The sequence below is a fragment of the Gekko japonicus genome, unplaced genomic scaffold (assembly GCF_001447785.1).
Source record: "Gekko japonicus isolate JY-2015 unplaced genomic scaffold, Gekko_japonicus_V1.1 scaffold655, whole genome shotgun sequence".
In the NCBI taxonomy this organism is placed as follows: domain Eukaryota; kingdom Metazoa; phylum Chordata; class Lepidosauria; order Squamata; family Gekkonidae; genus Gekko; species Gekko japonicus.
This window is the reverse complement of record NW_015163107.1, coordinates 784,521-807,818: the sequence shown is the minus strand read 5'-3', so window position 1 is coordinate 807,818 and position 23,298 is coordinate 784,521. Positions and strand designations below refer to the sequence as shown.

The window sequence follows — 23,298 nt, the reverse complement described above, 5'->3', positions numbered from 1 at the left end:
AACATAAATCCTCCCAGTAGCACCCTCTGTGTAATCAATTTCCTGCTCACATCACTCAGTTTAACAAATCAAAGCCTCAAGACAGCTGATCCAATTCAAATGTTGCACATTTTTACGGAATTAATTGCTAGAAATATAGAAAACTCTTTTAAAATATTTCTGCACTTACTGCTACAATAATGATTGAGGGGGCCCCCCACCAAATTTATATTTGTGCAAAACTTCATAGCCTTGTCTTATCAGGGCATACTAACCCACTGCAGCTGAGGTCTAGCTCACACAACTATGTTCAACGTTTGCTCACATCAGCTTGCATGTACGAATCCATTTTAAGCCCTCTGTTGTTATAAAAAATGCCACATTTAGTAGCGCCTCCCACATTAAGACTTTTCCAGTTTTATTTGAAAATCATCTATACTGTACTGGACAGCTCATTATTGCATAAATAGTATTACAATGTAAACCAGAGCACAGTTTATAAACTTAACATGTTTTTTAGGATTATGTAACAGCCACATAAACATAACATAGCGTGATCTGGTCCATGGGGTCGCGAAGAGTCGGACTCGACTGTGCGACTGAACAACAACAAAATAATATTTCGAAACAAGGGAATACAGCAGCAGGTTGCAGATCAACTTTTGCCCATAAAGGGCTTCTGTTTAACAACATAATTTTTTAAAATCTCTCTTTTAATATCTTTTGTGTTCCTGTTAAATAGACTGGCTCAATGCAGGTATTTTGCAAACTAGAGCTAACAAAACTCTTATTTGGTGTAATGTCTGAACAGGAAAACCATAGAGTTCAATCAGCCAGCTAGCCAGGAAAATAGGTTTATGCTCACTTTGGTTCAACATGACTGGTATGACAAACCAGAATTTTGGTTATTTGTTTTGCTTCAGAGGTCGCTGCACCCACAGCTGGGAAAATTATGAAGACAGAAATTGATTTTTTTTTTTACCATCATTTGCTTGTTTATTTTGAAAGCTGAAACCGTACTTAGTACTATCCATAGTTTGGAGTGATGCCTAGAGAATGAGGATTAATTTTGGGACTGTACTAAATTCATGCATTTTATTTATTTATTTATTTATAATTCGATTTATATCCCGCCCTCTCCTAAGGCTCAGGGCGGCTAACAACTAGGGCAAAAGCCATAATTAAAACAATTAAAACAAGATAAAAACATAACAATAGTATAACAAAATACGGCCCATTTAAGGAAACTGAGACAATGTTGGCCTTAACTTTATATTCAGAAACATTTTAGTTAGTGAATACATTGTGAACTAACACAATGCTACTGGAGCTTATTCTAGAGCCTTTTAGACAATATGGGGTTTTCATCCCAAACACCAACAGGACTTCTTTTGTTGTATTTGGTTTCTGGCACATTTTGACACAAGATAGCATAGTATTTCTAGTCCTGAAGTGCTTATGTACAGGAGCAGGACTCGGTCAGATGCTCCATTCTAGTGCATTAGATCTATATCATGCATCTATGTGGGAAGTTTCATCCCACGCTCACCTTTCAACAACTACCTGTGCCTGGCAAATATTGTTACAGGAAAAACATGGCAGCATCCCTAAGGAAAGAGGACTTTCCTAGGCCAAAGGGCATTTTGATGTTTCTATTGGTCAGCAAATGCTTCTTGGCAAGTTTTAATAGAGATTTTTTCTGCTCTACAACATTCCCATGTAAATGTAGACAAGAGCATGGAAGACAATAAAGCCACGATGACCTTCTCTTTGACATATATGGCACTGGGCATTTATGCATTTTCATATTATAAGCATACTCCAAACACCTGCAGTTGAGATGTTCAAGACCAAATAAAACCCATTGCTGTATCTCCGTAGCCCTACAAGTACAGCTTCAGCACAGGTGTCTCTAGGAATTACATGAGACATCGCAAAGAAATAAGCCAAGTGTTGTAGCAATTCATCAGTTTCTCAGATCTCGTTTTAAAGTTTCTTGAATAAACTTTAGGGTGTGCTGATAAAGGAATGAATCCTTGTTCTTTGGCTTGCAGATATTCAGGTGGCTAACTTCTACTGGAATGAGTTCTCCTATGCCTACATCTGAAAAAGAAAAACAAAACCCAGCAACATTAAATATAAAAGAAAATGACACAAACTGTACATTAACACCCATCTTGTGATCCTGAGAGAGATGTGCAGTCTACATTAGCTTTCTGGAGTCCTGGGTGGCAGCTAAGCACAGTAAAAAGTTATACACAACCATTTATGTCATGGGCAAAACATGCCACTAAGTTTCTGACAACATCTAGGATTTACAATTAAGCCAGTTTTTAGGTTGTGCATGTCTAAGATATTTTCTATAAAAATATAAGGGGCCTACCAGAACTTCTATAATAAAGCAATCCATAACTTATGGAGTGAAGGTTTACTGAGCAGCCTAAGATAGGAATATTTAATGAGCAAGAAAGGAAGGTGTCAAGGTGTAGTGACAGGTCAGGGCAAAACACAATACTGGGGAGTGAATCCTCACTACCCAGGTTAATGAGCCACCACCAGTCCTTCTGACTGATCCTCAGCTGAGAGGCCAGAGGAACAGAGTTTCCAGCCCTACCAGGTATTAATCAAGAGGTCAGCCCTTCAAGGCAGGACATTTGCAAGCTGAGTTCCAAAAACAATTCCTTTGGTAGCTGTAGCCACTGTAGGCCAAGGTACTGGGTTTAGATTGAAGCTCCCAAACCCAAATAACACCACAGAAGTATAATTAATAAAATGTATTAAAAGAAATGTGCAAAAAAGTGTGCACATATAAGAACAGTGGAAAGCAAGGAAGAAAATAACAAACTAAGTAGCTAGCCTAAAATACTTAGACGGGCTTTTTGGTCCTCTGACCCAGATGTTACCTGACCAGACTGAAACACAGAGTCCAGATAAAGTTTCAAAGTCCAAGGGTCTGACGCAAAGGAGGAACAAACTAGAATGAAAGAGCTTCCTTTATGTCAGGCTGCCAGCAACTGGCCTCATTCCAGAGCAATCAGGTGTGTTGCCAAGGCACAAGACCATGTACGTCTGCAGCTAATATGTGCTCAGAGTCAAGAAACTCACCCCCCAAACAGGGTTTCTTGCACTAATGGGATGGACTGCAAGTGCAAAGCTCCCTCCTGGCCCCTGGCCTTGAAGCTCCTGGACCCCATGATCTGTTCCTTCTCTTGATACTGAAAGTCATCGTTTTCAGAGAGAAGCCTTCGATTATTTTACTAGGCCTGAACCAAAGTTTTGAAAAGCCAAGAAACATCTAGAGAAAGTCCAGTTTCTTGACAGACTGAATATTCTTTGGGCTCCAAAGAATGTTGATCCACCCCAGCACCAGAGAAAACTAATCAGTTTCTCATCTGAAATTCTGATGTTTCATAATATTTTCTCTTTTGGAGTATTTATGCCACAGAACATAGATGGCTCTCTCTTGCTACACCAGTTCATTTTGGGGTTTTGAGGTTTTGGGTTTTTTTGCATTTGTGTGTGTGTGTGTCTGTCTGTCTGTCTGTGCCTGGAAGTCATGGTGACCTCTGGTAATGCCTACTGGGGCGTAGAGGATGTTCAGAGAAGTGGCTTGATCGCCTGCTTCCGCCTCCTGACCCTGGTATTCTTTGGAGGTCTCCCATCCAAATACTTGCCAGGGTCAACCCTGCTTAGTTTTTGAGATCTGATGAGATTGGGCGAGTTCATTTTCAAAGATTGTTGAGGAGATCAGACCTGCAGATTCCACTGGTACCACATGCAGGTTCAACATTCTGCCAACTCGTGTTGGTAACGTTTCGGCAAAACTTAATACAGGAAACTTCTTGTCCTTTGCAAATGAGAGAAAGTCATCATTCAGGGCTTTAAGTGCAGGAGAATCTGGAGGAAAAAGAAATAAAGTTAAACACATATTTTGATTATATAAACTGTAATTATTCCACAAAGCTTGGTAAAAGTTTATGCTCAGGCTTCAGTAGTTTTCTTCTACTTTCCACTTCAACAGCTGTATAATTATTACTTTGCTGTCTCACATTTCGGGGGGGAGGGGAATCCCACACACATACACAAACAACTAAATAACTGCTCAACAGGTATACCTTTGCTGAGTTCCTTAACTTCCACAGAAGGAAACAGCAGAAATCTAATGTTTATTGAATATTCAGCCAACCGGGACCCATGATGAGGTACGCTGTAAAATACAATTCCCCGGGTGTTGTTTACAATGGAATCCATTTCGGGGTCCTTGGAAGCATCCAGAAGCATCTTCTTGACTAGAAGACCTGATAAGAAATGTATTCATGAAGTAAAGCTGAATTAATGCAAGAATAAAAGTAAAAACAATGTACCTTCTTCCTTTTCCTATGAAATATTACTTTGATTTAAAAAACAGCTATTGGATAAAAATACTTTCAATCATGGAAGGCACGATTGCTACTAATTGTTGAGAGATGGAACTGATATTTGCTTTATGGATTTATATTTGCTGCCACACACTACATGGGCTATGCACACATAAACCCATAGGCTCAAGGAAAGCTGAACAGGTTGCCTGTTGTGAGATATACATAGATGGTGACTTGATCTAAGCCACATGTTAATGAGTTTTCAAATACACAGCTGCCAGCCTAAGGGAAGAAGCACAATTCGCCATTATGGACAGCAAACAACAGCTTACACGAAAGCATCCCCCATTGATGAACTGAGGAAAGACACGCTTTACATCTGAATTGACAGTTTCCTGTCAGATGCTCTTTGATTACCTGGGAAAGGCCAAACTTCATCAACACATCAAGGAGGCTCCTTGACACCAAGCTTTCACACTTACCCAGATGTTGCCCCTTGAGTTAGAGTCTAGAGTTTCAATATTGCCCAACCCTTTAGGTAGCCACCCCTCATTACATGCACCAATAGGGTCAATTTTGGGACAGACTAGCAGAGAGGTGGGTTCACAGACTGGCATGGTTGCCACCCACCCGAAGATCCACTTATAAAAGGTGAGGTCCAGTTGCCTAGCGTTTGCTAGTCGCCTTCCCACACCTACGCCCCCTTGTCTGCTTTCAAACCCCTCTCAAGTCCAGCTCTCTGTACCAAAACCCCTTTGTCCCTACTTGATCTCTTGGTCTGCAGCCAAGAGGTCCACACGTGCTGGCTGGTTTCTAGCTGTGTGTTAAATCTCCCTAGTATATTTTTCCAACCCCTCATTCTTCATTGTGACGTGCAAGCTTCAGGACAGATAAGTATTGATCTTTATCACCCAACCTGTGAATGCAAAAGTGATTCTTTGTAACCTTGTACTCCTGAGGACCTTGATTGATTGTGTGTGTGTATCTGATGTGTGTGTATGTGATTTTATATATTTCTAAGTAAAAGACAGATTGTTTTGGAACATACCAGCCTCGACTCTTTCACTGGCGAACCCTTGGGGGTGGATTGGACCTTGGTATACACGGGCAAGAATCCAGATATAAATTTAGTCTGTCAGCTGTTGTAGATAAAGCAGTTCGGCTAACATGTTGCTATTCTAACCTTTAACCTGAAAGTGTGTTTGTTTTGTTTTAGCAAAGTTCTTTGCCTCAAAGGCTTTGGTGTGCTAATCAATTGACCTAAATTAACACATTATGTCCTTTTTTTGTCATTCTACTAGAGAAGAGTGGCATTAAGCTGAAATGCTATCTGCTTTATTTTAATTTCTACCAATAATCAAGTCAATTTTTTAATTGTTTAACATTTGATTTCTGTTTGTTTACTTGCAACTGATGTATTTAGAAAATGTACATGATACCTTAAGTTGTCTGACAACATAAACAAGTAAAACAATAAAAATCTAAACAGCCTTCCTAATTAAAAAAAAATGGGGGGAAATCCAGCATCGATAAAAAACAAGATTATCTCTTTCTTTCCTTTCATGAACTTCCATGACAGACAGACCATCACTGGGAACACTTTGGGAAATATTACATAAGAAATGGAACTGAGAACTTAAAGAAGCAACTGTCCTTCATATGGAAAATTTAAAAAGGTACAAGTCACCAAGGTTCCCTAGGTAGTTGAAAGAGGCAGCTTGTATGAAGGAAGTTGAGTATTACTTGAAGTCTCAAGAATGATTTGGTGAAAATAAAATGCTGTATGCTCTTATTGCCTTTCAACACTGAGAATAGGTACCATAACACAGAGGTACATATCAGGTAACCTTTTATAAAGAGATCACTTTACTATGTCGGCTATCAGCTGCAAACTTGCAAACATGGGGTGGCATGGCAGATAGGCACAGAAACCACTGAGCAGCTGTTGCTCAGGAGCAACAGTAAAGGAAGGCTTTTACTTGTGGGCTTCCCAAAGGCATCTAACTGGGCACTATGAAAAACAGGATTCTGGATGAGATTGACCTCTGGTCTCATAGGTTCTTCTGAGGTTTTTTATGCCAACACAGCCCTCCACAGGCGCAGACCAGGGTTTCAGTCTCCCACCTAAAATTCCTCAAATGGCACAGCAAAAGCCCAGAGGCCAGACCAGCACACATTCAGACAAAAGGCTGTCATTTCCCATGATGTCATTTCCTATGATGACTCTAGTGAAACATATAATAATCAGGTTTCCATTACTGTCACATGGAATTAGGGTTTCACTCTAACCCTTTTAATACCAACTTAACAGGGCTGAAAAGACCTGGTTTTTAAAAAAATAACAGAGTCGTTCATTTCAGATTTTAAAAAGGACTCAATGGACTTGCCCCCCATGCTGTGTGACATCCATATAAGAGGCCTGTCTCCAATACCAGCAGCTCTTAGTTTCTTGAGAAGCTCAGAACTCCTGTAAGCTATAGACTCCCTGCAAGGAATGAGAAAAAAGTAAGCAGAGGATGCAAATGTAAGTAAAGCAAACAAGTGCCAAGACGTATTCGTATTCCATTGGCCATCTTCCATACTTTACATGGCAAGTCAAATCCTGAGGGCCTCTCGTTGGTGTTTATCAGGTTAATTTCCTCCTCAAGTTGTGCATCTTCTATTTGTTACCTGTAGCTCTCCACAGGACATTTTGCTCTCCAGTCACTCAGGTGGGTGTCATACTCCACAGATATAATTCTAAGCATAGGACAGTCAGATGCTAACCACGTCTAAATTTAGAAGACATGAAACATGAAAAAAACCCAAATAAACTCATATAACATTGTTAGAGTTTCAGGCATCAAAATAAAGACTAGCAATCTATTTTCAAAGCAGATCCTGATTTAGAACAGTAAAATATACTTATAGAACAGGTAGTTTTGAAACTGATTCCTTCTGAAAGAATTTGTTAGAAATCTGTCCTTAGCACTTTAAACATTTTTCCCAGTAATTCAGCACAAGCATGTGAGGTGCCTCAATAAAAGCTATAACCAATGGGGCCATTTTCACTTCTCCAGGCCCTATCCCTGTTGTCTGTATGGCTGATCAGTTGCATCTACCATTGAGGCACAGCTGATGTATCCTAGTCTGCTAGCATGACCCAGAATTCAGCAGGTGATGCTTTCCCAGTACATAAATACAGTGGCTGCATTCAGACATGTCAACAAATGTCTCTTTCTCTCCTCTGAGAGGCAAGAATACAGTTTGCTTCCGTGCTCTCACATTCCTCCTTACACCTTCCCCCTCGTTTCACACGTGGAGCGTGACTGAAAGCTTCCTGCTTTCGGATGCTTTCAATCGATTTCCAATTTACTGTGACATGTGAATGCAGATGCCTGAGCAAACGGAAATGTGTCTTCATCCCACAAACAGAGACTCTAATCCTGAATTTGTGGAGAAGAAGAAAACTCATTTGCATAGGAACATGTAATTGGACATCATGGCAAACTTAATTCCCCACACCAGGAAGCTTTCAGTCATACTCTGTGTATGGGAGGGAATGAGGTCAGGAAGGGAGCATGCAATTATGAGAACAGACTGTCTTCATATTCACCAAGGACAAACAGAGGTTTGTTGAGACATCTGAATGCAGCGGGTGATGAAGAGAATGCCTGTTTTGTTGTGCAACAGCTAAAAGTCACTAAAGCCCTGCTAGAAGAAATGTAGCCAGCTAAAGGAAAGGGGCATGAAACAGAGTATGAAACTAATAGTAGCATGAGATCTTTCTGTTGCACATCACATGCACACAACACTACTTTCAAGCTTCACAAAGATCATGGCACAAAGGAGAAGAAACCTGGCAAGACCTTTGCCTAATATTACTTGTAACTCTTTCCAAGAGCGTGAGGAGGTTTCATGCAGCCAAAGCATGCAGACATTAAGTTCAAACTCCTTCCCCCTACAGAACACATTCCCATTGGTGGGCTGCAGTGGGAGGGGGCCTACCCATGGTGGGAGGGGGCCTACCCATTGGTGGGCCTACCCATGGTTAACTATGGACTGCTGCAAGGCACTTTCTTGCTTGGGAAGCTGCAGCTAGTGAAGAACGCCTCAGCTAGACTGCTGGTTGGGGCCAGCTATCAAGAGCATGTGATCCCAGTACTGCAGCAACTACACTGGCTACAGATCCACTCTTCAAGCCCAATTCAAGGAGTCGTTTTTGACATCTAAAGCCCTACGTGGCTTGGGACCAAAGTATCTGAAGGACCATCTTCTCCTTTATCTTTCTGCCTGGGAATTAGGATCACAGGGAGAGGCCCTCCTGACTGTTCCATCAACTAAAGAAGCTCGATTGGTGGGTACACAAGAGAGGGCCTTTTCCATGGCAGCCTCACAATTATGGAACAACTTCCCCCCAAGGAGGTGCGCCTGGCCCCCTCACTCTCGAGCTTTAGGAGCCAACTGAAGACAGTTTTATTTAGGATCACATTTAATAAAGTTACTATGGCTGCGGTCACACGGAACATTAGCCACGCTACAGAGACGGAAGATAGGCGGATTTTCCGGGCGTGATCATACCACCACATCTGGGGTAAAAAACTAGAACCTCTGAGGTACTAGTTTCCGGAAACCGCAGGGCAAGGGCGGGCACCTGATCGCGTTTCCGGTGGAATCCCGTGGCATCCGGCGCCCACCCATGTCCTGTCGCGAACAGGTTTTTCCCCCCAAGTCTCCACAGGATGCGCACAAGCGCCCAACGGCGCATGCGCACAAAGAGGCCCCCTCCCACTGCAGCCAGGCTTGCCGCCTCTGGAGGGTCACTATGGCCACTGTCGCGCAGGTGGTTAGAGCGGCTGTGACGAGGGGGCCCACCTCCCCCTCCATTGGCTATGCCTTGCCACGGAAGCGGCACCTAGCGATTGCTGGTGTGATCGCGCCACGCAGCTTCTTTGCCGCGCTGCAGGATGGTCGTGTGATCGGCACCTCCCCCCTAAACACGGGACCTTGACGGGACGTCTGATCGTGCAACCGCGCGTTATTTTGCTCCGGGGCAAACAGCCACGCTCCCCCCCCTCCCCGCATTTTCCTGCCCATGTGACCCAGGCCTAATAGTCCCAAATTCTGGTTTTAAAATTTAGTTTCTATGTACTTCCTGTATTCTATTTTATGTATTTTATCTATATTGGAAGCAAGAAAGTCAGCCAATAAAATTAAATAATTAAACATGATAATGGTAACCACAGTTAAGGACAACCAGGGATCCTGCTTAAACTATAATCAGAAATCGCTGTTCAGTTTAAAGAACTGCTAATTTTACCTACATATTATTTATCACACTTATATCCTGCCCTTTCTCTAATAAGTTCAGGGCTGCACAGATGGGTATTATTCAATTTTTTACCCTCACACCAATCCTCTAAGGCAGGCAAGGCTAAAATATTTATTTTTATTTAGGAAATATAAATGCTGCCTCTCCAGAGACCTGCTTGAGGTGACAAAGTGACCTTCAAGACAGAGCAGAAATTCATCTCATAAACATTTGTGGTTGCCTCCATACCTTTGGCCAACATTCACTGTAGTCATCTTCTGCATCCAGTTCCTTCTCATCTGCACACTGCTGAATGTCCTGTTGCCGCCAAGTTTTAAACGCTGCCCCCAAAAGACCATGAACGAAAAGGACATCAGCTTTAATGGGCTGACTGAGAGTGAAGTTATAAAAGAGAAAAAATACATATTATAAAATATATAATATCCAAAAAATGGCTACTAAGTTTAAATCTTTATGTTAAATCTACCCCCTCCCCCATATTTTGGTCTTCATTGACCTCTTAGTGTTTTTAGGTCACAATGCTGCATTGACAGCAGAAGGCATAACTGGCAGAATTACTATTTCAGTCTAGAAAGACCTAGCAACCACTTCTTTCTCTACCTAGCATTTTGATCTCATTCCATCACACTTCATAAAGTTCCTACTGGTCTTAAGCACTATGAAATTTCCTTAGAATGCGTCCTATAATTAGCCCCTTCTTGCCTCAATGCTGTGTCTCCACTGTACTTTTCCTCACATCACCTACCCTTCAGGTTTACTCCTTCAGAACCTATTCTGTACTCTGCCTTCAGTCTCTGGTCATCCATTAGTCTCCCTGCACTGCAGAACTCTTTCCAGTCCTCTCTCTGCTTCTGTGTGAGATTTTTAATTCCATCCATACTGACAACATTATCTTCCTTGATAGAACCAGGACTGCAAACTGTTTAATTCTCTGAGCAACTGAACATTCTACACCAGCATACAAGCTTAGCCAAATTGTGTCAGAGGCTTCGCTACCACAAGCACACCACCATACAGCTGGTGATAAGATCCTCATCAAAATGTAACAGATTTTTCCTTGGTGTCTTCTCATGTTTCTGTAATTTATTCTTTTTGAAACTGCATTATGTGATCTGTATTCTGTAGTGGACTAAGCGATTAAAAAATAGCCTGTATATTTAATTTTTAACCTTTTCTTACAGGCACAAGATATGTGACGCATGCAGAAAACACTAATCATTTGCTATGTGCATGCATGTTAAAAAACACTATAAGCTCTCTGTTGACATTTAAAGGAAAAAATAAAACAAATGTTTACATACAAATTTTTCTGTTGGGTTGTTGTATTTATAAGTGAAATTTTAGAATATTTGCTAGTTGCCTCTCTGTTTGCAAGTACTTCCTGTTGTATATTTTTGTTATAGTATATTCTTTGGTTTTGTATCTACATATACATATAACATCTCCAGTTTTTAAACATTTATTTTCTCTGTTTGTATGTACATTGAAAAATATTTGTTTGTCTCTAATCTTGTGTTACTTGTAACAATTTGTAGTGCTGTTTTCTATTAAAGTATTTCTTTGAATACTCACTTGACATCAATGTTCCTGGTTCATTTCTAAGAAATCCTCAAATTCAAGTATTGCAAACTCAAAGCTTTAAATTCAAAAGATGTAGATTTGGACATTCCAATATATATTTCCATGTGTAAAGACTGGCAGCAGAATCCTAAACTGTGTTATACCTTTCCTAATACATTTATGTCAATGCATTTAGAGGGTGTAATTTTGTTTAGGACAGCACTATGGTTCCTATAATCCTACATTTGTCAATGTATGTCCTTGAATTTTACTAATTGTAATTGCAAAGGCTGGTGTTATAGGAAACTGTCATCATCACAGTTCGAATGGAAATGTTGTGTTGGTTGGTGTTAAATATATTATTTGTAGTGTTACTCAGTGTCTAATTGCTTCTCCTGTTATCTTGACATCTAAATTTACTAAACCCATTTAGCATTTGTAGGTAGGTAACTTCATTAATCTATTGTTTGAGATTTAACTTTGTCAGCAGAATTACAATAGCTTCCTTTTGAGTGTTAGTTTACATAGCTGCAGCCCACTATTTTCTAATGAATTCAGAAATTGTGAGATATTTCATAATTATGAAAAATTATTATGAAAGCATTATTATTATTATAAGGTTTTGGTTTCTCCATCCATGTTATAAATGACACGTTAATGTAATCACAGAAGTCATTTTTGGAGCTTGGATAATGCTGAGGAATGGAGCCTTCTTTGAAAGTAGTACCATAGAAAGATTATATACCTGGTTAGGTAAAAAATAATGTGATAGACTCGCTGTATGTAATTTAAACATTGTACCAGATACACCTGTTTATGGTGAAGTTAAAATTATAAAAAAAGAAAAGAAAGTAGTACCATAGACTGCTGTTATAATGCCAGACGTTAAGCCCTGTTCTAGAATTCTAATAGCAGAGCTTGATGTAGATCTAAGTGTTAGTATAGTTCTATTTTCCATTTGCAGACATACTGTGCAAACGTAGCCTCTGATTGTGCCCTCATGTTTTTGTTAATTTGAGTGTTTTGAGAAGTGGTTGAAGTGGGCTTCTGTTCAATCAAATGTTTATTACTGCATGGCTTGATGAGTGGGGTGCAACTGGTAAAATCTGTCAAAAGCCTCCTGATGAAATTACTTTTCCATATGTGTTTACATTAAATGCACCAGTAGTCTATGTTTGAAGCATAAGGGAATTTGTTGATACAAGAGATGACTCATCCCAAAGAACTAATGATGTTTCTTGCTTGTTTACTGTTCAGTGATAATGCTGATAACAAAATTCTCAATAAGAGTATGTGGTAATTTAAATTTACTATGGACTGTTGTTCAATAATGTCACTGATACTTCAGCCCAAGATACTGCAATGCATTTTCTTCCATGTCCTAATAATATAGAAAATAACATTTGTTTTTCCATACCTTTCTGGTATGTCTAAACAGTATACTTCAACGTGTGGGCTGTGTACATTGTATCACCAAGATTTCCTCATTTATTAGTACTTGTTCTGGTTGTACCTTGCAGTTTGGTGGACAGACCAATATATATTTTAGCTACTTGATCTACTACTTCTTGCTGTAGATGATTTACATATACTGGGATGGGTAATCCTGTTTTCTCAATCCATGTGTTTCTAAAGTGTTATTTCCTGAAGACCAAAATTATAACTTTTTTGGATGAAGATGTTTTCTGAGCAGATTTCCACAAATTTTGTTGTCCCATAGTTGAGCTGTAATGCTTCACTGATGAAATATATGGAAGTATGCAAATATGTATCTTAGGTGTGAAAGCATCTGAATCTTGCTGCTTCTTCAATGGCCTTTCCCACTATCTTCTGCCAAAAGTCTTCTACTTTTTACATTTTTTATTTTTAAGAAAAAGACATAACTTACAATAAAGCATACACCTAAATATCACAGAGTATTAGAAAAGGAGGAAAAAACTACAAGAACAAATATGGATCTTCATAAATACCTCATGGAAATAAAATTATTTACAAACATGCCAAAACTTTTCATCTTACATTCTCTTTAGGCTTCACTTTCCCCCCTGTCTCCATCTCTGAATAAATTCAGTTTGTATAAAAAAATATTTCCAATAAATATTTGTGATACATTATAATATTGTCCATAAGCACTTAAGGGATGAGCATTTTCTAAGTTGACTATCAAATAAAGGTAATAGTTTCTGTGTCCAATATTTTGCCAATAAATATTTTGCAATAAATATTTTGCAGTCAGTATAAGATTCCTTAATAAATATATATATGGGCCTTTCCTCCTGATTCTTGTACTGGACTGAATAAGACCAACACTGGGGCAAAAGGCACTCTGTACTTCAGAATCTCACATTACTTCACAGGTAGGCCAACTTTTATTTTATTTTTTGCCCCAGAACATTTCCCACCATATACAAGACAACCTATCTTTTCAAAACAATGAAAATTGATGGGTTTTTAAATGGACTGTTTCAGTTACTACTTTCAGTAAAGCCTGGATTCATTCATTTTAAAGACTGAAGAGTGTGGTGGTGTAAACTAAAAACCATGTTTACCACAATGGTTATATGTGGCAGATACAATAGTTGAACAGCTCCCATCTATTCCTGGGTACCCCCCTTGCAGGATTTTTTATCCACTTTGGGGGGCATATTCAGAATTAGATGTCTAGATCAGTCATTATCCTCTTTGGTCTGGATTTAATCAAGTATGACATTAAACACAGTGCTTTCCACATATATACTTCTGTTTATACTGCTGCCCTCTCTCCCAGTAGTAACTGCTTGCCACAGAAGTCAGAAGAATAAAAGTTAGATCTAGTCACAAGCTACTTAACTCAATAGGGTTTAAATACGTGGCTAAGATTTTAATCCCATTAAACTACGCTTAGTCACTCCTAAACTTTCTCTGGATTTGAGCCAGTGGCTAAACTGATGGATTGTAGTGCCTGCCTCTACAATACAAAATATTTTCCTCCCAGTGTGTAGAGGAAATGCATTGGACAATGGAGTAAGAGGACCAATGGAGCAACAGGTCAGCTGCTCAGCAGCTTACACTACAAATAATTCCTATGAGGAATCTTTCACATAGGGAGGATTTTCACTTGCTTTCTCAACAGCTGACTAGCAGATGAACATGTAACCTGACCCCTTTGAAGGGAGGTGAGATCAGATCAAAGTTCCATTTGTGAACATGAAAGACACTGCAGACTTGGCCAACCTGAAAAATCAGCAGTGGCTGAACATAGCCTAACTCAAACAGGACACAGTATTTTGTCCCAAGACACTGAAAGCTTGGACAACACTTTCAATTACCATGTCAGATTACACAGGGAAGCCATTGAAATTCACAAACATAAACATAATTTTAACAGGAAAGAAGAGAGTTTAAAAATAAATAGGACATGGCTTCCTGTCCTGAAAAACACAAAAGGCTTTACATCAGACAATAGCACTACAGATAAGATTAGAATTTCAACAACCTCCTCAGGAAGCAGGAAACCTCCTCAGGAAACAAAAGAACCTCCTCAGGAAAGCTCCTCCATTAGCATGTCCATAGCCTGGGGAACTCCCTACAAGACAATGACTCAGCCCTACCCACCTCCTGGAGTAGATATAAATTTACTGCCTACCATTTTCTTCTCACCTTGACACAGAGTATTCCATCTTTCTGTGTTTATACCTCTGAGGATTTCAGTCACAGTTACTGTCGAAACGTCTGGTTCTACAATGCCAAGACCACGGCTACACATCCCGGAAAATCTACAACAACTAAGGATCTGTGGCTGTTAATTCACAAATGCATCCCGGAAAATCTACAGCAACTAAGGATCTGTGACTGTTAATTCACAAATACAAGCCCTCAAATAATGAATGTGTACTCAGGTGTGGCAGAAGGTGCCTAATGGACCAACCTGGGAGAAAGAGGTCAGCAAGCACACTCACTGGTGGGATGGGAGCCTGCATTAGCAAAGAACCTAAAGGATTTCCCCAGGCTATGCAGCCTGGCAATCAGGCCAACCAAGGCCAGAAAGGAGTCTCGGGTGTAAAGGTGGGAAAAGGAGCCCTGCCCTCTGGGAGAGGAGGGCAATCTCAACCCATGCGCAGAACTATGAGAGGCGTGCCATGCGGCAGAGCGAAAGGCCAGGCAGAGGAAGCCAAGAAGGATGTTATGTTTGGGCTGAAAGAGTCTCTCTGTAACCTACCTAACGTGGTCTGTAAATTAAAGACAGCTACTATTGCACATGATAATAGACAAACATTCATGCACACACACACAGCCTCTTAAGGCCTTCACCGTTCACAATGAGAACCAGCCCTGAGAGTAGGTTGCCAAAGGGAAAGCTCAATATTTCAGAAAGAATACTTACAAACCTACTCTGACTGCTGAAGCAGAAGGATAGATATGAGCCCCCATCCTTACCTACTTCGACATTGTGGATGTAGAAGATACACTCCATCTGGATACTTCTCATGGACCGTTTCCCTGTCTAGGTTGGCCAAGGCTTTTGCTGCATGCGAGGAATCCATGATACGCCGAGACTTCATTACTTCAGCTAGTACTGAAACCCAACCTACAGTTGAATCAAATTAAACACGTAACATGAAATGAAATATATATTATCTGGTAAAACAAAATGTGCTACTGTATATTACAAGAAAAATATGCACACGGTACTTTATGGAAAGTCTTCCATTGCAGTTCTAAACTGAATGGGTCACAGCTCTTTAGCACCTTGGTTTGCAATAGTCAGCAAGCTGGGGTCTGCTACCACGGCTGATGTACTGAGTGAATACAAGTTCATCCACACTCTACTTGTGAGCTTTTCATAGGTATGCATGGATAAGTTTTGCAGATAGGTATGCATGGATAAGTTGAGGGCAATGCACGGTTAAATGTGTGGACTCTAATCTGGGAGAACCGGGTTTGATTCCCCACTCCTCCACTTGCACCTGGCTGGATGACCTTGGGCAAGTCATAATTCTGGCACAGCTGTTCTTGAAAAAGAGCAGTTTCTGTCAGAGCTCTCTCAGCCCCACCTACCTCACAGGGTGTCTGTTGTGGGGAGGGGAAGGAGATTGTAAGATGCTCTGAGCCTCCTTTGGGTAGTGAAGGGCGGGGTATAAATCCAATCTCTTCTTCTTCTTCTCTAAGCTGTGGAGCCCTGTGAGCAAAAATTCTACTTTGTGAGCTAGTGGCATTAAAGTTGTGAGCAGGTGATTTGGCAACTGCATAAAATAGTTTGCTCTGGAACCATCCTTCCTGAGCTAAGACAAAAATGTGTGAGCCAGAGGCTAAAAACTGTGAGCTAGCTCTCACTAACTCAGTTTAGAGGAAACACTGGTTGAGGGTATCAGGAAGAACAATTAGACTTGTCAGGGAAGTATTTTGGGACAAACCAAGTATTTCCAAAAGAGACAGGGATGGAGGTAATGCAAAATTTCCACTTGCGACAGAGAGGAAGCAGAAAAGTAAGAAAAAGGCTGAGACAGCCACTTGCACTAAATCAAACTTATTCTATCCCCACTTGCATTTTCACTTGCGCTAGAACTTGTGCAACCAATTTCTGGGCATTATACTATATGAGGATTAATGTGCTAGGTGTTATGGAAGACCATGCACAAGGAGAACTGAGAGAAGTCTGTTTGTGCAACACTGGACCCAAGCTGGAATCGGACTGCCCAGATTTTATCTGCTTTCAGCTTGCAAAGAGAACTGTGATTCTCATATGGGTTTTTGGTGACATTCGGACCTTGCCGGACTCTCCATTGTTTGTTTCTTCTTCCCAGAGTGCAAGTGTGTAATCACACACCTACACCAATCAAACTGTGACCCTGCCAGCTTCCAGCATCAAAGGCCATCATGACAGGCTCTTAAGATCTTGACCTGGAAAAACTGTTTTTTTCCTCCTTTATTTTTTAATTTTTGTAACATCTGCCCAGCATGCTACTTTTCTGTGTGAAAGTACTTCGTTTTTGGTGAAGCAACATTCAGACAGACAATCACTATTCACGACTTGAAGTGGTACATTCCAGGAAAAAAAACTTTGCCTCTTGAGTTGGCTCACAGGAAAAACTGGCCCAGTCAGTTAGCAGTGAAAGGACTACTTTCCTCCAACTGGTAAACTGCACTTATCCATCTTAATTTCCATGCATTATGATGTACTCACAATCCTAACAATTATTTATTTTCAGCCACCTATTTACTCTGGGACCACCTGGTGTAATATCTTAGTTCTTCTTCTCAGAATGACACGTCTAGGCACTTTTGAATTTTAGCTTATTGAACAATGTGTTGACAAAAAGCCTTAAACGTTTGATTAAAAACACCACAACATGACTTGAAGACAACTACAGGATTTTCTATTTCCCATCATTATTTCCCCAATTTTATTAATAGCAGAAGCCAATAAGTTTTCCTACTACCTGCACGAAATATAGATGAATGAAGTCGTTCATCCAGTGCCATGTTTCCAATTATATGAATTATGCTCCTTTGTATTTTTGCGGAATCTTTACGAAGCTGGTATAGCTTCTGCAGCAGTTGAAGCCCACCATGTGATTCAATTTTATCACAATGAGTAGGAATCTACAATTATACAAAAAGTACAGGAAATGTATAATATGGTAATGTCCAAACTGTTGAAAATCTACTGCAAAATTATTCAAAACACAAAAGTGCAATCTGATCATCACTAAGAGCCAGAAAACACATTCCGCCATATTCAAAGTCTTAAATACCAACCACATAGAGCTTCAATTATCTGTTGAGTTACCTTGGAATGTTGCACTAAAGCTTGCAAACAAAAGAGTTCTACTGTGTCAGCAGGGACAGCACTGAGACTTTCACAGTAAGGCAGACCATTTCCACCAAAACACCATAAGCCCCCCTAGAAATAAATGAATCAGAAATGAATTTCAAAATCAAATAGTTCAAGAGTTAGACTTAACAGGTACTGTCCTAGCAACTTTGATGGAGGAAAAGGGAGATGACCCAAACTTATAACCCCACTCAGATGTGTTGCAACTGCCTATTTCTTCCTGTTCCCAAAAGACAGAACTAGGTTGCAAGATGACACTTCTCTCCAACAGATAAAAAGAGAAGCATTACAACAGCGACAACAAGTGGTATAAAAAGAGAAGCATTACAACAGCGACAAGTGGGGAGCCTTCTTATTCTTGCCCGGAAACATGTCAGCAGCAACAATCAGGTTTGCAAAGGATTTAATTTCTGTTATGACCAAAGGTTATGTATCGTATGACCAAGTTACTGATCAGGATTGTAGTTTATGGAGAATGGGAGGTTGCCTAATCTATGCCTGAAAAATTACTTAGACAATCTCCACCCTAATCCCTGGCTAGTGCAGGTACATAAATCTGAACACATGTAGTTGTTCAATGGATTTTATTTTTGTTGGTGAGCTAAGGGTTCTTGAAACTAAACTTCCATTAGAAATAGGCTAGCCATTTGGGAATTCCAAGAAGATTGCACAGCAAATGGACTTTCAAAAATGTCTTCTTAAATTCAAACCACAGCCTTACTGGGAAAATAATCTCTCTTTTTAAAAAAAAGTATTTAAGTTTTATTGTTAACATACAAACTACACAACATTATGCAATGAAACAATGAAAACAGAGGGGGTTACACAAAAATTATAGCAAATAACTGAAAACACACCTATAATAATTTGCTGAGCTATACATCAGTATAATCAGTTTAGAGGAGCTGTGTAAAACACACTACTTAGGAGTTGCCTGAGAGTACTGTCTACTGTCAAGAATAATGAACCCAGGCCCCGGTCACACGGGCAGGAAACTGCGGGGGGGAAGCATGGCAGTTTGCCCCGGGGCAAACTACTGTGCGGTAAAGTGATCAGACCTCCCGTGGAGGTACCGTGGAGGTTCCATGGGAAGGGAGAGGTGCCGATCGCATGACAATCCCACGCGCAAAAAAGAAGCGCGTGGTGCGGCAAACTGGATGGTTTTTTTTGTGTACACCGCGACTGCGCATGCTCCGTTGGGTGCTTGTGTGCATCCACGGAGACTTGGGAAAAAAAAAACCTGTTTTGCAAGGGGACATGGGCGGGCGCCGGGTGCCTCCGGAAACGCGATCAGACGCCTGCCCTTGCCCCGCAGTTTCCGGAAACTAGTACCTCCGAGGTACTAGTTTTTTGCTGCGTGTTTTCGTCGGGAAGCCTCGGTTGCGTCACAAAGTGCTACGCTTCCCAGATGTGCTGGTGAGATCGCACCCGGAAACTCCGCTTGTCTTCCATCGCTCTAGCGTGGCTAATGCTCCGTGTGACCGCAGCCCCAATTGAGATTTTGTATTACTGAGGTATTAGGGGAGTTATCGGATCAAAAGTGAAGCCAGGACTTGTAGCTTGGGTTTCGTGATAGAAGATCATTTTCCATCATGTATTGCAGAAAGGGAAACCAGGTGTGCACCAAATTGGAGTGAGTCATGCAAGATTTTGATTGAGATGTGATCAAAGTGTCATTGATTTTATCCATAATGAATTGTTCCCACACTTTATTTCTCCACTCCTCCACCGTTGGAGTTTGGTCGATTTCCAGGAGGCCGCTATGGTGAGTTTAGCTGCTGCAAGTAGGTACGTCGTTAAGTGCTGGTAAGAATCCTCACCTTTTGATGAATCTCTGAGATGTAAAAGAATAGTTTCTTGTTTCATCAGAAGCGTTTGTGACGTTATCTTAGTTATTTCAGCAACTACAATCTCCTAAAAATGCTGTATCCACCAACAGTACAAGTAGTCCCCAACCGCTCCACAATTTTTCCAGCAAAGTGGTGGGTAAATGTTATTTATGTGGTGCAAACGACTCAGGGTGTAATACCAATGGGAGATCAATTTGAAAAATTGAAATCTAACCTTGAAAACCCTAGATCTGTTGGCCGCGGTGGGCAAATAATCTTTTAAATACAAGACCTCTGAACTTCCAGCAAAGTTTTATTCACTCTGATTTCAGGCAATGGAATCAGCCGTAAAAGCTATCCAATGTAATAATATTCCATTTGATGAAAGGTTTTGCCCTTGATGGGCCTGGCAATATCAAAGACGTCAATCATGACAGGGTTTTCTGCCCTCTTAGGGAGGCATGATTGTGATCATTGCTCACAAAGATGATTCACTGGCCTTTGCAGTACAAACGGTTTTATCTGTTATTGGATACAGACAAATTTGTAACGTACAAAGATGTGCCATATGAGGGTTGTGCCACTAGGGATTGTTCTCAATTGGTTCAGAATTATATACTGAATTGCTCTAGTGGTGACCTGATGAGATTGATTCACAGATCATTGATCTGGTTTTATAACAATTTTATATTGCTAGGCAGTAATGCTATGTACAATAAATTGAACTGATAGATGATAGATTGAGGGCTCCCCTGCTCCAAAAATTACCTTGCAGGAAAATATTAAAATATTCAACATTGGTACATTTTTTTATTTTCTATTTTTTTAAAAAAATTAATCACCGACTTTTGTATTCACTACCTACCTCCAGACACAATAATGGTTACTTGAGGGACATAAGTCCAAGGAACTTACACACATGGAACTAAGCAAATATTTGATCAGGAAACTAAGTCTGCAAACCAACATCACTCTTGCAGAATGCAGCAACCATAAAAATTAGGAAATTACAAGACGGCAAAAATAGTTTTTAATGTTCCCTCAGGTTATCTAGATAACAGGGCTTAGGATAAAACGTTTTTATTAAACTTTCTGGCATCATCAGTAACTCAGAGCTTATGTGGCATGTTACATATACCACTTCATTTCTGACAATCCACTGAAATGTCAGAACATACCTTTTGTGCAGCAATGGTCTGGCTGCTTTCTCTTAAAGCCAAGGATGTGAAATACCGTACACACTGGTCAAAATCCGTCTGAGGTAAGGCTGCCAGCAGCACTCGAAGTTCATCTTCCAGACAGCGCATCTGCAATAAGCATTTCTGTCAACATATCATCCAAAATCAGAGAGAACAAAATTATGGAGAAAAACTGAACAATGTGAAAGAACAGATGCGACACTGCTGGGAGTGATGGACATCAAAAGCAAGGCTTTAGTGGTGATTTGCTGATGTGAACTGGCTAGCAGTCATTCATGACACTGCTCTTGGACGGTAGTGCCCTCTGGGTGACGTGACTCTTGCCTAGTTTGGAGACTGCCTCCCTATGTTCTATCACAATCCTATGAAGATGGCTAGAGTGAACCTTAATAACTATAATTACAGCAGCCGGGCCTTGTGGTATGTGGATGAACACGTCTCTAGATGGTCCTGTCTGCTCCTAGCCCAAGGATTTGCCAGGTCTCCCCTTGGAACTCTCAGGTAGCCTGTTCGCTTCCTTAAAAGGTAAAGGTAAAGGTTCCCTTGCTCGAAGCCAGTCGAATCCGACTCTAGGGTTGCGGTGCTCATCTCCGTTTCAAAGCCAAAGAGCCAGTGCTGTCCGAAGACGCTTCCGTGGTCATGTGGCCGGCATGACTAAACACTAAGGCGCACGGAACGCTGCTACCTTCCCACCGAAGTGGTACCTATTTATCTACTTGCAATTTCTTGCTTTCGAACTGCTAGGTTGGCAGGAGCTGGAACTAGAGACGGGAGCTCACTCCGTCATGCGGCACACTCGGGTCTCGAACTGCTGAACTACTGACCTTCCACAGCCTGCAGTTCAGCGTCTTAACCACTTGAGCCACCGCAGCTCCTCCTTACCAAGAAACAAAAAAGAAACATCAGCCTGCAACTTCCTTAGCATTATTGGATCCAAAGTAATCCATGTTCCTCCTGCCAACCTAGAAGATTAGTCTGTTATATATAGTGATACTGCCAAAGTCTGAACACCAGTTAATAATCTGAATTTCCCCAGGCTGCAATACTCATTTTTATTACTAAGCAAGCTCACTTTGTCCTGAAAGTATTACGCTATTCACAGCTAAAAATAAAACGGACTTATGGGCCACTTCTGCGCCCATGCAGCTGACATTTATCAGATCAGGCAGCAGAGGCCAACAGCTACTGTTGTCATTAATTACTTTATTCCCTTACTCAGATCTTTTTTAAACACAATACAGACAGGACCAAAGAACTTACCCATGTGACACTGTTCACAGTCAGCAGCTCATTTAAACTGGGTCCTCAGTCACTACGTGGGCAATATTAGCACAACAAGGTTAGGTGACCTTGGTTGAAGGGTCTGCATGTTTGAACAGGATCTTGCTGTCCCCCACAATGCTTTAATATTCATGTTGAGGCAATCTTGTTAGGCTTTCCTAAGGACTTTATGGCCAGCATTACAACTGCTGCCCTATCACTGATTGTACTGGTCCCCAACACATGAGAAAGATCATCGTATATCTAATGGCCATGCAGTAATAACTGTGTCTTCATCTGCAGATACTTAAATCTGCAGATCAGGCTCATTTACACAGAAGGAAGATTTTTCTGCAAACTTGGGGGAAAACCCAGGTTTGCAGAAAAATCTGAAAACTGGGAGAGCCATAAACACACACACCCCCCAAATAGAGGAGCATTATTTGTACATGTGCAGACAATTCTACTCTATTGGAGCTGGTGGTGTGAGGGCTGGGGAGAAGCCGCTGCCACCACTCACATGGAAAGGTTGGGTCGAGATGGTGGGAACTGCCTCATCATAACCACAACTGGGGTCAGGAGGACTGGGGTGGAGCTCCCTCCATTTAGATGGTGAGGCTAGGGGTTGGGTGAGACACTGGGGAGCCACCTCCATTGAGGCAGCAAGGCTCAGGTTAGGTAGGACGAGGAGAAGCCACCTCCGTCATTGCTGCAGCTGGGGCTGGGAGGGCTGGGGGGGGAGCCACAACTGCTGCTGAGGCAGGGAGACTGGGGTTCGGTGGGATGGGGGGGAGCCACCTCCATTATCACCGCAGCTGGGGTCAGGAGGGCTGGGGGGAGCTTCTGCTGCTGCTAAGGCAGTGAGGCTGGGGTCAGGTAGAATGGGAGGAAGTCACCTCAGTTGTCACCATAGCTGGAGTCAGAAGGCCTGGGGGGAGCTACTGCTGTTTAGGCAGTGAGGCTACAGTCAAGTGGAATTGGGGGA

At 41.2% G+C, this 23,298-nt stretch overlaps 1 protein-coding gene across 1 annotated transcript in view; it reads right to left on the bottom strand.

The window, feature by feature from the left end:
• Nucleotides 1–1,152: 1,152 nt before the first annotated feature.
• SERAC1 (serine active site containing 1) overlaps nucleotides 1,153–23,298 on the bottom strand; it is a 34,310-nt gene continuing 12,164 nt past the window's right edge. The window contains exons 8-17 of the mRNA XM_015406789.1: nucleotides 21,033–21,161; nucleotides 17,981–18,094; nucleotides 17,631–17,793; nucleotides 15,628–15,778; nucleotides 9,880–10,021; nucleotides 7,011–7,111; nucleotides 6,728–6,825; nucleotides 4,095–4,277; nucleotides 3,733–3,876; nucleotides 1,153–2,082 (exon numbers count right to left, since the gene is read on the bottom strand). Of these exons, the coding sequence (XP_015262275.1) occupies nucleotides 1,946–2,082; nucleotides 3,733–3,876; nucleotides 4,095–4,277; nucleotides 6,728–6,825; nucleotides 7,011–7,111; nucleotides 9,880–10,021; nucleotides 15,628–15,778; nucleotides 17,631–17,793; nucleotides 17,981–18,094; nucleotides 21,033–21,161 (1,362 nt within the window). The 3' untranslated portion in view covers nucleotides 1,153–1,945. The remainder of the gene's footprint in view (nucleotides 2,083–3,732; nucleotides 3,877–4,094; nucleotides 4,278–6,727; nucleotides 6,826–7,010; nucleotides 7,112–9,879; nucleotides 10,022–15,627; nucleotides 15,779–17,630; nucleotides 17,794–17,980; nucleotides 18,095–21,032; nucleotides 21,162–23,298) is intronic.